A 19062-nucleotide genomic window follows, 5' to 3' on the forward strand; every position below is an offset into this window, starting at 1 on the left:
CTTGAATATTTTACAATTATTGTTTTGGAACATTTTAAAGTTATTTCGTTAAAAATGTCTAACTATCACATTTTGCCAGGAAAAATAACAACCAAAGTACTAGGTCAGACCCTTAAAGTGGCAGAGATCTGAAAAATTCTTGCTTTTCACATGGCCAGTCCTGTGTTGGATGTTCATATGTATATAACCAAGAAATATATATTTTCTTATTTTTGCCCCAAAAGAAAAAACAACAACTAATGTGGTCCATGAAAAAGCACTTATAGTTTCAACAAATACTGAGACTGTGGAGATGGATTAGTAAAAGTAATAAAGTGAAGTAATTGTAACACTATTTTGTAATATGAAATAAGGTAGTTGTAAATTATATATGAAATAAATTATGCTTAACTTACAAATTATTTAATCCTTGTGTCGTAGGATGGGTCCCTCAGTTTGTCGTAATAACAACAATAAAACTTCTTTTTTTTGCTGGGTGTCATTTTGTAGGACCTAAATTAATGTCTTGTGTTAGTTTGAGAGTCATTTTGTCATTATATCAGCATTACATTTATCCCTTTCTCAAAGCACTGATGATAGGGATTGCTCGGAGAGCGCACTCCCAAAATTCACTTTGACCCATCCAAGCTCATTATCCCTAGCGACTTAAAATCATATTATCAATTTTAATAAATCGTATCGTTCTGCAGCAGCCCCATCAGTATCTCCACTGTTCCCCTTCCCCAGGGAGAGAAGCTGGAGCCGTGCTTACTTCAGCAAACAAGAAACTCAAGTGTTTATTTTCTCCATACTTGAAACAGACCTCATTACTCAAACAATTCAATAAATTTTGTATTTTTCATCCGTTATATCCAGACATAGCAAGAAAACTAAAAAGTATTCTATTTACCAGCATGCGGGAAGGTTAATTTTGTGAGGTCCAGCATGGCCAAGTGGTTAGGGCGTTTGACTCGTAATCCAAGTTTGATTCAAATTTCTGTTACACCACACATGCTCACCCGTTCAGCCCTGAGCCGTTATAATATTACGGTCAATCCCACTATTTGTTGGTAAAAGAACAGCCTAAGCGTTGGCAATGGGTGGTGATGACTAGCTACCTTGCTTCTTGTCTTACAGTGATCAACTAGGGATGGCTAGCGCAGATAAACCCCATGTAGCTTTGAGCGAAATTAAAAACAAACAAACTAATTTTGTAAGTTGTAGTATAGTGATTTAAACTATTCACGAAGAGATAAAAATCAGAAGGACAGGTTTGGGTTAAAACATGCTTAAAAGTTCTAAAATAAGACAACTGTCTTAGAATACTGTATCGTTTTAGGTGTTGAGGTTGGTATGTTCTCTGTGAATAAACTGCATGATATAAATTTTACATGGGACTCTGTTATTCAACTTTAGCATTTTCATACAAGAAAAATATAACTTCTTGTACACAATAGGTAACACTTGTTTGTCGTTTAATACTTTAATTGCTTTACGTTTCAAAAGTAGAGCCTGTTGTCTGTTTCTAGAACCATAGTTTTTGAGTCGATACATTATCTATATTTTTCTGTGAGATGGTATTGATGGAACAACGGTCATCCTCGTACACTAGATCAATTACGAAAACGTTGTATGGGTGAACGGTGTGTTGTTGAAATGACTACTTCAGAAATGAGCTTTTCACAATGAAAACTGCTGCAAGACTGCTGTTAAGATGTAGAGTCTTCATATAGATGATGACAAAATGTGACGACACAGAATATAATGATGAAATGAAACTCCAAATTTGTTTTAATATTTATTTACTGAGCCTCTGTGTAACAAAATTTCACTAAACTATCTGTTACATACAGTATTTAGAAAAAAAAATATTTAAGTTACCAGAAATTAGAATGCTTGACAGTGTGTTAGAATGGATATACTCTAATGAAGCGGTATATTGCTGGTATCTTTTACTGGTCATATGTAGGGCCTTCCACATCTAGCCAACTTAATATATTTTCTATAAAATTTAACCCATAACATAGTATGGTTTTCATGACTATAATAAAGTCAGTGGTATTTCAACCACAAAATAGCTTCTGTTTGTCAATAATTTTTTCCCTTTGTAATGATGGGCAATATTTCTATGGACTAATGCTGGAGTCATGGCATTTAGATGATGATGTTTTGCTGATGGCCTTGATCAGTGGAATTGTCATCTTGGTAGTGGTTACAGATCACAGAACAGATTCCATTATAATTGTCATATTATTGATGGTCATTGTCTAGATATTTCTTTTCTTCTGACTTACATAGTCTTGACTGACGATTAAACAATGCAAGTATCTATTTCGAAACTTTTCTGTTTACCATTTTGATAGTTTAACTATGCCCCAGCCACTTCTCAGCTTCACGAATATTTTCTTGAAATTTTTGGCCATGGTCTCAACTAGGTGTCCCCAAATAGTCTGATGTAGCTTTGCTATAAGAAAACCACACACACTTACCTAGGTATACATACATTTCATTCTAGTTGCATATTAGCTCTGGTGCCCTGTGAAAGACAGTAGTTGAAAGGATAGAATGTTTCCTTTATTTCATCGAAGATGGATTTGCTACAGCTGAATTATATTTGACTCCCTCACTACATTAATCGTTATCATCGACATTTTCTGTTAGTTCCTATAACATTCGAAGGTAAAAAAACAGATTTGTCAGAAATTTAAACATTTAAGTTGTTGCTTGAGTTTAATATGAGAAACCAACCAGTTTTTTTTTAATAGTCAGTACTCGTGTCATACTTAAAAACTGTTCAAACTCTATAATTTTGATGAAATTCAGAATGTCTTTCATTATCAGGAAATTGTTGTTCAAGCTTCAAAAATTACTAAATATATTACTAAACTGATAGTGGGATTTCTCATTTACTTCATTCATTGTAAACAAGAATTGGTGCCAGTCGTTAAAAACACTTTTATTTACAAATAACTGTTAAAACCACAAAATGGAAACAGTTTTCTGTATTTTAGAATAAACACTTCAATAAATTATTGCTGACTATGCCGTTTTCACCTGTGAGCTTCGAAACTGGTACAGAAAAGGGATCTTTTTTGATAAAAGCTACTACAGTTTTACACAAGCTCATGCTAAATATATAACACAAAGCTTTGTAGTACACAATATATTACGAATATCGTGTGTCTTGTCTTCTACATCAACTAGTCACTATCATACGTATTTGAGGCTCTCCAAAGCAAAATAAAAATTGATTTAAGTTATTTCTAGTAACAAGCTAGGCTTTACTGCTTTATTTTTTGTTGTTGCAAAGTTGTTCTCTTTTACACGATACTATAAACCTTACGTTTATATACAATCTTTTGTGTTGCACTTAACAGTCACGTGATTTCTGTTATCTTTTTCAGGAAGATACAACAAACATCTATAGTAACACATCTATTTCAATGTAAACCGAAACCAAAAAGTTTGTTATGAGATTCTAATCTTATCATATATCCATATATGCATTCACTTATTAAACTGTACCAGTAGAAGGCTGTAGTTATTAAGTACACATTAACCTACTGCTAACTATACAGTCAACAAATAAAGGCCTTTGTACCATAAACTCAAGTGAGTACTTCCAAAGCTTTCATTACTAAGCTTGTAAATTTTCAATATAAATTGTATCTAAACTTCTATGTTCACGGATATCTTTTTCCATTCGAGCTAATTTTCATCGAGGACTTAATTTCTTAAGTTTGATAAATTTAAACACAACCATAGTAATAAAAAGGGTAGAAATGATGTTGAAGTGTCTTTATTTTTTCTGTTTTATCAATCATGTTACTTTTTAATTATTGTACTAATCACTGCTCTCATTTTACTCATATATGATTATATGTGCCAGATGACCACCGAGTATTATGCATCAGTGGCTTAATAAATTAGAAAGGAGGAGATTAATCCCAGACCACGGGATTAGTGAAACTTCATATCTACGGTGACCGTAACTTCGTTTGAAAGCATTAGTAAATGCAGATCAGAGCCTATGGACTGCTGTTCAAGTGTACTATATAAAAGCACAATATATGGCAAGTGATTATCGCCTCTGCTTCAAACGCAACGGAAGTTTTTGAAATGTGAGCAATCAAGATCAAACTACAAGACAAAAGTAATTAGAATTAGTTATACTATAGCATCTTATGAAGAGTTTCATACCATAACAATGATTAAGGTGGGTAACCACGCCAACAATCCAAATGAGTATGGGAAGCGCTGTAAGACCCTTCAGTGAGGAACTCAACAGCTGACAGATATTACAAATTCGTGGAATAATGTTAACTATCACAAAAAGTAATGCTTTACTTGCTGTTTTGAAAACACATTATCGTTTTGATTCATGCTTAAAAACTACTAAATATAATGATCCACTGTACGATCTGAAAAGCAAGTAATTAGTTATTCACTTTACTTTCGTAAATAAAAATTATCTACAGGTAGTCTTACATCCTTACAGTTTAAGATAGTTCATTTCAGTATAAAGAATGAACAGATGGCAAATGTTTAAAATCATATTGTTGCAAATGTCTAGAAGTACTCACTTCGTTTCTATAATTAACAGTTATTTCTGAGGAACCTTAAATATCTGGAGTGACTTGACAGGATGCGATGAATCTCTTAAAATTTTCCTGTAAATGCTAGTAATGAAGTCCAGAGAGCATACAGAATACTTCATTTCATCAAGTTGCTTTTCTTCAATGAAAGCGTTGGCATGTGTAGCATATGAAGTCAATTTTATCTATTAACTTGAAGTAGTGTTCAGTGGCACCATCATATGGCATTATAGAGAACCGTATAATACAATCCTCAGAATATGTGACATTATGATACTTCACAGTATGTGGAGATCCACAAGTCCACTAGATGTTTATTATTGCCTACAACATTCTTTCAACTTTCATATATGCGTTATATTATCGTAGTAAAATGTGATTATTTCTGATTTAAAATTTTTTTCATATGAGTAAGTGTACACCTATTATCCATTGTAGAACAAAGTGCAACTGTTCTGTAAAATGCACTTCATTAAGACATCTATCAAACAATTTTTACCTTTTGAAGTTAATTTCTGACATAGCGCATTTCTTGGATAAAAATGTATTATTCAGTCTTGGAGTAAATACTGTCTAATTGCAAAAATTTAGAAATGACAGATTGTAGTTATCTGTGTTGTGTCTGATGATCTGATTTGTTAAGGTTTTCTAACAAATGTGCCATTAGCTTACCAGCACTTCTACATTCTGCTAATTACATTTGTAACTTATTCACTTCCGCCTTTATTCGTCCAATTAATGAAACATCAATATGTTCTGTTTGGTTTTTACCTTAGCTTACGAATAGTTGGAACATCTTAACAATTGTGATTTAGTTGAAAGTATCACATGAAATAAACTTTGTGAAATCACTACATACCGCATAAGTTTATAACCAACTATTTATGTTTCAAATCACATTATTGGTTATTAATTGCTTTATTCACACAACAATGAAGTAAGAGAACAGCTGGGATTATTTTACAACAATGATTTTGCTGTAATGTCACTATAATATTATAAGTTCCTATTACTCTTTAACAGTTTGTGAAGTGTTCCCATACCTGACTGTCGTTGAATTTGTAATTTACTTTGATTTTTGAGCTGTTTACTCGAAATATTTGATTTAACGTCCAAAAACGAAACCCAATGCTATGATGAATATATATATATAAGGGTTGAATGAGACCCATAAGTATATTAAATAAATTATTCAAGAGTCTCTCACCTTTATTTTCTTAACAATCATTACATTTTAAAAGTCTTTGTTAATTTTAATACGAATATGATAAAGAACGCTTACAAACATATTGTAGGTTTTTAGTATTTAGTATTTCTAGTATGTTGGAGGCCTAGATGCATGAACAGTATGCCTTCGTTTATAACAGCTCCCCTGTGGGTCAGAGCTAAATAATTCGGACTTACAACACTAGGACTAGAAACGGGGTTTCTATACTCAAGGTGGGTAGAGCACAAATAATCCATTGTATAGCTTTGTGTTTAATCACAAACAAACAAGTAGTCCTACATAACAAGACCCTGTATTGAATCTTAGCTCCGCTACTACTTAAAATCCTTTTTACAACTTCTATGAAGGCGAAAGAAGATTAGCAGTCGAAATATAGGATGAAGCTAATTTGGATCTACTAATAATAACAACAGGAGAATAACATTATCTGGTTAGTAATGTAAATTAGTTTTTTCTTCAAATCGTCAATGAATTCATTCTCCTTATATTTGTATCATCCTATGCTGTTAATATAACTATATTTACTTCTTTTAGGTGAATTATAGGACACTAATCATCACGAAAAGTACTCTAGATTTATTCTTTTATACAGACACCAAAATACTAATAAACTTGAGGAACCATTAATTATGAAATAAGAAACAACTGGTAAATCTAAAGATCTTACAAGGACAGCTCCTGGATAAAAAAATACTTCCCAAAAAAGTGGTGGTGGAGGTTAAAGACTGGATGTGCGAAACTCTTTATAACATTTTTTTTTAAGTTTTTGAATAACGTGAGGATGCAGAATATTGGAAGTTGGCTGATGTTATTCTTTTTTTTTTCTCTTAAAAAATCAAATTGTACGGGTAATTAAAGTTCTACTAGTCTTTAATTAGCATGGGAAAAGTCTTTGAAGGGTTGATAAAAGATGTTTTGTAAATCCATTTAATAAATTTTTAAATTATTTTCGGTAGTCAACATTATTTCACTTGGAGAAAATTTTGCCTTACTAATTCAACAAAGTGCTATATTAAAGATTTGTTTTAAAAATTATCTCTGTAAGTGTCGGAAAGAAAATGGGTGTGTGTGTTTTTCTTATAGCAAAGTCACATCGTACTATCTGCTATGCCCAGCGAGGGGAATCGAACCACTGATTTTAGGGTTGTAAATCCGTAGACTTACCGCTGTACTAGCGGGAGACGAGAGAAAAAATGGCTTATTGGTACGAAACATGGCTCTATGGACTAAAGCTGAGGGTTATTAAAAATTGAGTTTAGAGCAACTGGATTAATGTCACAATTTAGGCTCCTTGGGGTTCAATTTTAGGACCGTTTCTCTTTTACCTCAATGGCATACATGTAGATGTATTAATAGAGTTTCTTTTTAAGAAAAGGATCGTGGTGTTTTGGTTGATTAGTCTCTTAAACCGTCTAAGCAGTGTGAGTTTCTAGTAGAAGGACAGAAACGGTTGTTTAGGATATACTTACACAATTGATGAATACACGTCTAAAGAGGTTATATATAGATCACTGTTTAGGCTTTATTTGGACTGTGTTTAATATTGAGCTCTACACTTTAGGAAAGACAATGAATTGTTGGACATGGTTTAAAAGTAAGTTATTAGGATAAAAACTTAGGTGGAAAAGTTATCATACGAAAACAAGTTAAACCTCTGAAATTGTTTTGTCTTGAAAAATGAAAGCTAGAATTAATTTCATTGAGCTGTAGACTGTTAATGAAATTTATATTGTGTGTTATAACACTTTTAGATCAGTAGGCCCTTACTGCCCGTAAATGTTATCTGTCAGATAGTTCTTGATCAAATTAGCTATTGATGGAGATAATAATTATCTTTGAAATAATTCATTGTTAAAGCAAAGCGTTAATAAAGTTTCAGTGAGATGAACTTCGAGAACGTTTTGTTAGAAAATATTTAATTATTAACTTACCATCACCATGCAGGAATATCAACATTCAAAGATTGTTTCTTGAGGAAATACAGATACTTTTACAAGATTATTGTGATATACCTAAAGCCCTCCAGTGGCACAGCGGTATGTCTGCGCACTCATACCCTTAAATAAAGGGTTTCGATACACATGGTAAGCAGAGCACAAATTAGCCCACTGTGTAACTTTGTGCTTATTTCTAAAAAAACGTATGTGTAGACGTATAATGCATATGTGAATTTTAAGAGAAAACATAAATTTATTGTCTTTTTGCTGTAAAGCAATTAGCAAAATATTTTAAACTCATGTAACTAGTTTGGCTAGAGTTTCTCAAGATTTACATAAAACGGTTTTTATTTCTATAACACTTTTCAGTTGCTTCTGATGATGATATGGAATCATATATATGCATATCAAATTTTTATACACAGTAATGGTAATAATATTGGATTTCTTGGTAACTAAGATGCTACATATATTAACGCGCCCGGCATGGCCAAGCGCGTTAAGGCGTTCGATTCGTAATCCGAGTGTCGCGGGTTTGAATCGCCATCACACCAAACATGCTCGCCCTTTTAGCTCTGGTGGCGTAATAATGTGACGGTCATTCCCACTATTCGTTGGTAAAAGAGAAGTCCAAGATTTAGCGGTGGGTGGTGATAACTAGTTACTTTCCCTCTAGTCCTACACTGCAAAATTAGGGACAGCTAGCGCTGATAGCCCTCGTGTAGCTTTGCGCGAAACTCAAAAAATAAACCAAAAAACTTTGTTTTTATTTTCACAGTCAAGCAGTTTCAGTTCGGTTGGGCCGTGATTCTCGATTTTGCTTTGTCATGGATTTAAACATGTTCAAAATAGCAATAGGTGAAGAAGAATTATGTCAAGTAGGATTAAATATGATCTTAGAGCTATTTATACAATTTATATTAATGATTTGAACGTAACTTATATTTTATGTATTATGTTCTGTTTCGCTGATATTCATTATTTTTTTTTGTGATTCATTTTTAGAAAAAAAAAATGTTTTTAGCGCAAAGTTAAACTGTTTACGTTCTGTTCACCGTGGGTAATCGCACTGCTGATTTTAACGTCATAAGTCTGAAGGTTTATTGCTGACCAAACGGAGGAATTTTTTTAGAAAATTGGGTTTTAAGAACAAATGGTAAATCAAAATCTTTTTATTTTTTGTTCTACATAAATTTTAAGAATATATTTCATGTCTGAATTTCACCAAGTTCAATATTTTATGCCATATCTTGTAAACTATCCTGTTGAACAAAACTGTTTAAAGTGACTATGGGATTTTGGAGTAAAAGCTGAATCAGATTGTTTGACCCAGCAATTTATCTTTATTTTTGCAGTTTTTATAGAATTTCATGATATTTAATACATACTGTATAGCCTTGTTTGGTTGTTATGCATTTACTTATTAAGCTTAATATCGCTTTCTTTACAAAAGTTAATGGTAGTAAGAAACTCTTTTCATTTTAATTTTGTATGTGTGTATGTCTTCTTACAGTAAAGCTATATTAGTTCATCTGCTGTGAACCAAGGGCAATCGAACCCCTGATTCTACCATTGTAAGTCCGAAGACTTACAGCTGTTTAACGGAGCAACTTTCTATTTAATATTCCCGTCTTGTGTGTGAATAGTTAAATTTTAGGTGATAATCGATTAGATTTGATAGGAATAGTTCAATCCGATGTTAAACAGATACAGGTAAAAAGGTTGTAGTAAAGATATAGATTCTATTCATTATTCAATATTTTAATTATTTGAAATAGTACTTGCGGAAAAATCAAGGTAGTGTGTCAATTCTGGGAACTCATAGGACGTTTTCCCGATGAGACAGCGGTACGTTTGAGAAATTACAACGTTAACATCTGGGGTTTGATTATTCTTAATATCACCAACAAATGCAAGTAATTTAGTAACCATTTGTTTATTTATGTAACTGATGTAAATCAAAAAGAGCAAACTGCAGTGCATCAAATGATCTAAATCTCCCTGTAAGTCTATAGCATCTGCGACACAGTTAGCCACCCCCCAAATCTTAATGTCATCTGCAAACTTCAAAATTTTGTTAGACATTCCAGAGTCAATATCATCAGTATAAGTTACAAACAGCAGAGGACAATGCAGAGAGCCCTAAGGCACACTGTTTGTAACTGTGATCCAATCAGATATAACTCCATTTATTACTACTATCTGCTTTCTACTTTCCAGTCAATTTTCTATTTAATTTAATAAAATTTTCCCCATACCTACAGATTTAATTTTTGTAAGAATTATTTTGGGAAACACCTTGTGAAATGCTTTCTGAAAATCAAGGTAAGCTAAATCCACAGCATTTCCTTCTTCAACTCTTGCAGTAACATTCTCAAAGAATGTAAACAGATTTGTAAAACAAGACTGTCTCTTTGTGAAACCATGCTGGCTCTTTAACACTATATCAGACTGCTTCAATTGACTATGCAATGCGTCTATGATCACACTCTCTAAAATCTTTCCAACTACTGATGTAAAACTAACTGGTCTATAATTGCTTGGATTAAGTTTACTATCTCCTTTAAATAAGGAAATAACATTAGCCAAATTTCAGTCGTTTAATACCTACAGAAATATTCGTAGTTCACAAATGAAATCTTTAAGTTCTCATAAAACTACAGGGTTAAAGTTGTCTGGTCTGGGAGATTTATTCATTTTTAGGTTTCCTTACTTTTCTCTTACAATTTCAAAACTTCAAATGACATATTTTATATCAATATTTCCCCATACATTAAGTGATCTGGCTTATCCTTCATAAAAACTGAAATTTTCCGTTTTGGCTTCCTTTTTAACCAGATCTCTTGATTTTCTATTGTCATCATTATATCCAGAGTGTTTAAATTTTTTTTAATTTTATTATGTTTATCTCTAATATGGTCTCTTAAACCTTTAATACACCGTACTGGTTTATTTCGTTTCGCTCCGTTGCTATTTTTTTTTACGGGAAGGAATATATATGCACAATATGCATATAAATTTTTCCTTAAATACTTTCGACATCTGTTCAAGATCCCTTCCTAACTCTTTAGTCCAACCTACAGCGAAATAATGTTTCAGTTCAAAACTGGCTCTCCTGAAATTTGAAATCAGGGTACTATTCTTCATCAATTCTACATGTAGTAAAATCTCAAATCTGATAGTGCAATGGTTGCTTTTACATAAATACTTTCTAACTACAACTTTGTCCATCATATTCACATGCAAAGAATTGTTGATGTATCAAATGGTTTATATACGAGGGCTGTTCAAAAAATACGTGGACTGTTTGAATTGCGCGGCTCCAGTTGGTTCCAGGGGAATCCGCTTGGTGTCGCTAGGTTTCCACAGATCAGCTGATTACGACGCCATTTCCCGATTGCAGATATTTTCATTTGTGTATTAGCTACGCGGTTTTAAGTGAAGTGCGATTTTTTCGTTTGGCGGATGTCAGAATGAATGACATGAAGGAGCAACGACTCACAGTGAAATTTTGTGTTAAACGTGGAAACTCTGCGACTGAAACTTTTGCTATGCTTAACACGGCTTACGGTGATGTTGCTATGAAGCGTACGGCATGTTTCAAGTGGCATGAACGTTTTAAGGATGGTCAACAGTCCATTGAAGATGATGAGCGTCCTGGACGTCCTTCCACGTCAATTAAAGACCCACACGTCGACAAAATCAACACCCTGGTGCGGGCAAATCGACGTCTGACTGTCAGGGAGCTTGCTGAAGAGTGTGGGATATCAGTTGGATCTTGTTACGAGATTTCGACCGAAAAATTGAAGATGCACCGCGTTGCTGCGAAATTTGTGCCTCAGAACTCGTGAGTTTTTGACCAAACACTCGATCACTGTTCTTCCCCACCCCCCACCCCCCTACTCACCTGACCTTGCTCCTTGAGATATTTTCTTGTTCCCCAAACTCAAAATACCCTTGAAAGGAAGAAGATTTGAAACGATTCCCGAGAATAAGGCAAATGCGACGAAGGAACTGGAGGACATCACAAAAGAAACGTACCAGGACTGTTTCAACAAGTAGAAACACCGTTGGGATAAGTGTGTGCGTTGGGGAGGAGAGTACTTTGAAGGGGTTCCAGACCTGTAACTTCTAAATAAAGTACATTTTGTTTTATGACGTCAGTCCGCGTATTTTTTTTGAACAGCCCTCGTAAACAGTGTTCCGACTATTACAAAGTTTGTTTTGTCCCAGTCAGCCTGATGAGCTTTGTATTAAATGAAAAGTATGGTCGTCAATGGTCACAATGAGCACAGTGTAGTTGAAATACCATATACATGCTTCTTCATGAAAAAAAAGACACTATACTGAATATAGTTCTGTTAAAAACTGTAATAGGACTAATACTAATTTCTTATGACGACCAAAGTTAATTACAATAATGCTTCATCAACCCAGAAAATACGTTCACACCATAAAATATAGGCATTTGTTCTTGTTTTTATCTTTTTAAGTGCAAACTACACAATTGGCTATTTGCGATCTCTTTTTTGCGGAAAACCGGGCCTCGACCTTTTTTTTAGCGCTGACACACCGAGGAACATATCTCTTAAGAACATGGTTAATGTATGCTTAAATATAATTATATAATTGTGTTGTTCAAAATTTTAAGTTTTGTTTGATAGTGCCCGACTGTAGAATAGGCTTTGGGCACTCTGGTCCACCATAGGGAATCGAACTCTATATTTTAGTGTTTTAAGTTCGTATATACACTGCTAACTCACTGAGAACATTAAAATTTGAACGGTTATTTTTTGAATTGTGAATTGTGGCGTGTATATTAATCTTTCTATTTATTAATATTTTTCTTCTTAAATTTTGGTTGAATATGTTTCGCCACGTACGTTTAGTGTTGGACACAACCTTGTGAGTTGTAACACACTTAAGGCGTAACGACGGTAACGTGAGATTATACGTGTAACACGTGATTAATATCACAATATAGTTTAATAATAACAATGTGAAGTGGCACCGTATAATATTAACACTAGTTTGAAATTGATTTATGCCAAAGTAAAGTAAGATTCGTTTAATCCAGGCAAACAAAACCACTTTCTGATTAAGTCTTCCTGTTGTACTTTAAGGTGGTGTCATTTTAGCGCCTTCACTTCAGGATTGTAGTTTAAGATGGCTTCCAGGCGTAAAGTTCAAGAACTCGATAAGAATGTGAAAGTACTTAGAGAATTAGCTAAATTACCAGCCAACAGACAGTGTTTTGATTGTCATCAAAGGGGACCAACATATGTAAATGTAACAATAGGATCATTTGTTTGTACATCATGCAGCGGATTACTGTGAGTACCATTTTTGACGTACTCGTGTAACTTAAGTTATTGTATTAGTAATAGAAATTGATTAATTATTTTCACGCACAGTGACTGTTATCGGTGTTAATCAACTTAAGGTGGTATTGCGAGTCATCCAAGTTACATCTTCATCTTTTAACATAACAGTTGGCAAATACTAGAAGTTACAACATAGGAATTACGACGTAAGCATGAGAATACTGAAAATGAAATTATGAACGGGTGTTCTACAGTTTATTTTTCTGTGAAAGAAAATTCATTATTTCTCTTTCATCTCACTTTCACTGCCCCAGTATAACTTGCAACACAAAACGTTCTTGTAACTGAAAGTTTTACAGCCTTTTATTTTCGAGTTGTTTCATATTGTGAAACGTGTTTTTTAATGTTTTAATTTGCAAAGCTGTGTGTTGCTGGTTCTTAATTTATTGGCCATAGACTCCTTTCAGGTAGAAGGTAGAAAGGTTGCACAATCACTGAGTAGAAGCAGCAGCATACTGTATAGATCCTATTATGGCCTGCCAAAAATATAAAAAATAAAATTAATAAAAAAGTTTGAGAACCATTGTTATAGCCTGCAGATTATATGGTTTGCTTTCCATGTATACATTTACAAAATCTGTTTGAATATGTGTCACAAGTGATTTAGGAACTATATTTGTTTTGTACTATCCCTATATTATGAATAGTAACCATACTGAAAATCTAGTTCACTAACAAAACCATTTCACAAATTTATAACTAATAGAAAAGTAATTTTGTTTGAGAGTAAGTGTGTGTGTGGCTCCAAAGCTTAAATTTGTTAATCCTTATATTCAAGTTTTTTCAACAGTTTTTCTATGATTCAGACTATTTGTGAAAGACAAATCTAACAGCTTTGAATATCTGAAATAAGTTACTTTATTTCATTTAACTCCCTGTTTTTAGTGATTATATATATTAAATCAATGAAGTTAAAATACAGTGATTCATAGAATTATTTGTGATTGGTGATAAATATATTATGTATGTATCTTTATTTCTAGACGAGGATTAAACCCTCCACATCGGGTGAAGTCCATTACAATGACTAATTTTACATCTGAAGAAATTGATTTTATCAAACAAAAAGGAAATGAGGTATTTATAAATTTAAGTAAAATGAATTATAAAGTTAAATATCTTATGAGTAAAAGAGTTTGTATAAAATTCAATAGTTATAAGAGTTCATCAACATATAGTGTTTTCATTTTTTTGTTATTATTTAGAATAACTTGAAAAGAATGCTTAGTTAATAAGAGTTTATATCATTGCTGTTAACTAAGCAGCTGCCCTGTTATAAAAGTGCACAAATGTGTAAACTGTCCTCATTTGTAAAATTATTTAACTTGTTTTAATATAAATATGTGAGACTAACAAATACTGAATATAAATTTGAAGAAATTGTAATGCCATTGTATAGGTCATTGGTTAGGCCGTGTTTGGAATGCTGTGTTAAGTCATAGGATCCTTACCTTAGAAAGTTGTTGGAAAGGATTTAGAGGATGGCTAGTAGAATGATATTGTAATGGAATGGTTGTCATAAGAGAATAGATTACAAACTCTGAACTTGTTTTTTCTTGTAAAAGGAAAGGATCTGATTGAAATGTTTAAGATAGTGGATAGTGTAGATAACTTATCTTTTTTCATATTTGAAGGTGAGGAAGATAAATCTAAGGAACACATAAATTTTGGTTGTGTAGGATTTATTGTTAGCTAGTACAGCTTTATTGTTCTAACAAGACTGGTGGTATTTGGAATGGATTGTTTTCATATGTGACAGATGCAGTTAATTTAAGGGGAGTTTAAGAGAAAGCTTGATAAATATTTGAATGATAAGGTCTGGCTTTGGATTTTTTAATGTTATTTAGCAGATAAGGTGGCCTAGATAAAGTAAAAAGTGCCTTGTCTTTACTGTTATATGTATGTATAGAAAGCTTTTGAATTAATGTTTAGTTTCATGATGTTTGTGAGTGTATCTGTTAATGATCCCTGAATATAAAGCAGCTTCTCAATGGTTTATTCATGGACTAAATTTTATCACGTGATGGTAAAAGATACAAAACTAAAATTGAGTGAAGTAAAATGTGTTCATATTGTTAAGGAAATCTTTATAACATTTTTCTTTCTGTGTGTTATATAGTACTGCAGATACGTATGGCTTGGAACTTGTGATTCTAAAGCATGTATGGAGCCTGAGATGAGGGATGAACATTGCAACAGAGATTTTATGATACAGAAATATGAGCGTAAAAGATGGTATGTTGATCCTGAAACAGCAGTAAGAAAAATGCAGAATGAAGAGCAACAGTTTTCAGAAACTCAGCCATGTAAGCCTGAGCAGAAAGGTGGACATGTTACCTTAGTTTCCCAGAATAGTATACCTGAGACAAAACCTCTTTCCACCTTATTAGGAGATACTGCTGCCCCTCTAGTCATCCAAAATTGCAAGGTAATGTCATGATGATTCATTTACAGATGCATTTTCCAAAACAATTTTTTAGCTTTATTTGAGAGTGAAAGGTGTATATACACATACATGTTCTAAAGAGTTATTGCTGTCAGAAGTGTCCAAAACTTGTTTGTATAACTTCCAGTCTTACTGAAACATAACTAGACTGGTAATTGAAATCATATATAACACGGTGGAATATAGGATTGTTACTATTAATAGAAGGAAACTGAAATATATTATTTCAAATGCATAGAATTTTATTTTGTGTAAAATTAATGATTTAAACATGAAATTTTAGTCTCAAATTATGTGTAATTTATTTAATATAGTTTTGTTCTGTGACTGGTGCATTATGCCTTTATTTTTTGGCATTGGAATTATAATGTTACATTTATGTGAATGCGTTATGAATTTCAATGGTCTAAAATATTACTACATACTAATTTAATTGTTTTTATTATACATTTTCTTACTTTTCTTTAATGTATATTATCTAGATATTTTATAGGATTAATTTTCTTGAGTAACGTGACCCTTTCAACCAGCGATTGGTGATAGTTGCTGTTTCCTAAAATTATAATTCATAAACCTTATTCTGTGCAGACAGTACTGTTGTGTATTTCATCGATGGTGCTTGTTCACCAATTCACTGCTGAAATTTGTTTTTGTGAATTTTGTTTTGGGTTGTTTAAGTAGAATATTTTTCATGTTTTTTAGTGATATTAAAACTTCTATCATTGTTGTTGGAATTTCTGTATCCAAACATTTCTAGCTATTTTTCAGTTGATTTTCTTGGTTTAATACTCATTTGGTTTAAGGCAGATTATCTTTTACTCTGCCACTACTATTTTCTTTACATAATTTCTGTTATTGGTAAATTTGTTGATTATTCTATTTTCCAGGGAAGTGTCACATTTATTTTGCATGGGCCTGTTCTTTTGGGTGCTCAACTTGTGCCACTGGACAGTATAACTGTCACAGAGGTGCCAAAATTGATTTTGCAATTAACAGATTAACAGTTTTTGTCAATTTTTACAATTTTACAAGTTACAATTTTGCTTATGGCTAGTTCTGGTCTTGCAGGCATTCCTTCTATATGTATGCTGTATATTGGATTGAACAACTGTGTTTCACCATCTTGCTTAATGGAATTATTTTTTGAGCAAGGTCATATGCTTTATCTCTTCAAGATGCAGAGAAATGCATTATTCTTTATGGTTATAGTAAATTAAAGTTCATTAAACAATGCTTTGCAGGTATGTATTATGACTCTCTCACATGTTGGCTTTTATCAACATCATAATGCTATAGGTTTTAACTGTTCATGGTAGTTATTTTGCTCTTTCCTATATCTGTTACAGGAATGTACCTGTGTATTCAGTTTCTCTCCCTTTGATCATGTGCTTGTTGTTAACTTTGCTTTATTGGAGAATTACAAGTTCTGCTTATGCAATACCTGAGATGCACTTAGTTTTACAGCTTATAAGATACCTGACAAGGATCCATCTTTTGTATATCTACCATTGCAATCAGGTATCAAGTATGAAATTTGTGTTTCAAGAGTATTCATTACATTGTTCCAAAGTTGACAAGCCTGTGAAATGTAGAACTAAATTAAGTTTTGTCTTATCTTATTCAATCAATATTCCTCTTTCTTACTTTTGAGTTATTTGTGCATGGATGTGCTTCTAATAAATTAGGAGACTCATTTCACTTGGTCCTTAAACAACTAGATTAATTTGTCAGTTAATAGAGTGCACTGTAATCGTTTAGTTTCTACATCTATACTTTACACCTCTATGTAATTGTTTACGCATACTTTTTATGTGTGTATTAGGTCTTCTAACAACTCTTATTGATTCTTATCTTGTTTTTAGAATGATTTTGCATTATATTCACTTTTAGTGCCTCTTTCACCTTTAATGCTCGGATAGGAAATTGCAAACATAAAGTATAAAGTTAATTTCAGATAGAATTTTTTCTGCACATCTAAACTCTTCCTTTGCACTTTCATTTGGATATGAGATGAAAGGAAGTCCAAATTTGTGGTTTAATACAAGTTTTATGCTTATCCTCTAAATGAGTGATATCATGACACACAACAAATGGCGTAATAATTTAATATGATACCAAGTGTTAAGGATAACTTAGAAATATAAAGAATATGGAGTTAAGTAATTCTTTGAAATGAATTTTAATAAAAAGATTCTAATGTTATGTTTAAAACTTGTCACACCAAATGATAATTTTACTTGTCTAGTGTAGTATGGTTAGTTAGCTAATAAATCCTTAACTTTCTTGAAGTTCTACAAAATTTTAATTTTCTTTGATACAAAAAGAATAATTATAAAATGTTAAACCTAAAACTGTAGATGTTTCACCTTTCAAGGGATTTTACAAACTATATATCAATACATCTTGTTTCTGCAGCAAAACACTTATTCCTGGAGTTCCAGTGATACCTTGCCATCAGAACCACCAAGAGCATTAAAAAGTCAAGATATAAACACTGATATTTTTAGGGATTTTGGAAAAGATCCCTTTGCTCAAAATACAACAGCTAATTCAAATGGTAGAAAATGTTTTCTGCTTATAATTTTAGGAAGTGCTATCAATTTAAATTTTATTAATTCTGTTTTTTTATTGTTACTAAACTTTTATAAATTATGTGAAACTTTCAAAACTATCTTGATTTTAGTGAATGTTTAAATTTTCTAAATTTGACCAACTTTTATGATTTCATCCTATATGTTATGATTTATATTTAATTTTAATGGTACAAAATTAAACTGTTTTCAACCTCTATTGCAACTGAAGGTTTATTAATCTAACTGCTGAGCTTTTTAGTTTTGATCATTCATGTATTCGTTGTTCATCTGCAGTTGAGAACAAAGAATGGCAGGTCATGATAAACATGTTTTGTGCAATATTTTTTTGTTAATACAAATTATTTGATTTTACTTTATGCTAGGGAACAAAATAGGAAATATTATTAATACCAAATGCTACCTGTCTGTATTGATAAAATAAGTGATGGTGATGGTTTGGTTCTAACCAATTTAAACTAAAAGGATTTTTTTGTTGAAACTTAAGCATGTTTCTGAAATTTTACTTAATCTCAATGGTTTATAAAGTTCATAGTGTCAACAATAAAATAATTTTTTATGTATAGCACAAATGCATAAAAGACATCAGAGAATTACCAAATGATCCATGAACATCTTTTAATATAGTAGATCCTTAATTCTGTGTATTTCTTGGAGAGGGAGAAGTGTATGAAATTGAACTATGCATAAAATAAATTTCATTAAGTTAGAAATTCTCTATAAGATAAAACTATAACTCTAATGAAGATCAAAAGTTACTGCTTATAACTGATAAGAAAAAAGTCAATACAAACAATAAAATTCAAAAGCTAAAATTTCTAATAAATGAAAAAACAATAAAAAAAGGTGAAGAAAGAAGTATCAGAACTTATAAAGAATAAAAATAAACAATACACACAATG

At 32.2% G+C, this 19062-nt stretch overlaps 1 protein-coding gene across 3 annotated transcripts in view; it reads left to right on the forward strand.

Moving 5' to 3' along the window:
• Positions 1–12620: 12620 nt before the first annotated feature.
• The window catches only part of LOC143226004 (arf-GAP domain and FG repeat-containing protein 1-like), a 32114-nt gene continuing 25672 nt past the window's right edge, over positions 12621–19062 (forward strand). The window contains exons 1-4 of one of the 3 annotated variants that reach the window (XM_076456337.1): positions 12621–13072; positions 14107–14200; positions 15243–15551; positions 17985–18126. In XM_076456337.1, coding sequence (XP_076312452.1) covers positions 12906–13072; positions 14107–14200; positions 15243–15551; positions 17985–18126 — 712 coding nt within the window. In that variant the 5' untranslated portion in view covers positions 12621–12905. The remainder of the gene's footprint in view (positions 13073–14106; positions 14201–15242; positions 15552–17984; positions 18127–19062) is intronic. The other 2 variants (XM_076456338.1, XM_076456339.1) reach the window with 2 other exon arrangements.

Source organism: Tachypleus tridentatus, chromosome 9 (genome assembly GCF_004210375.1).
Source record: "Tachypleus tridentatus isolate NWPU-2018 chromosome 9, ASM421037v1, whole genome shotgun sequence".
In the NCBI taxonomy this organism is placed as follows: domain Eukaryota; kingdom Metazoa; phylum Arthropoda; class Merostomata; order Xiphosura; family Limulidae; genus Tachypleus; species Tachypleus tridentatus.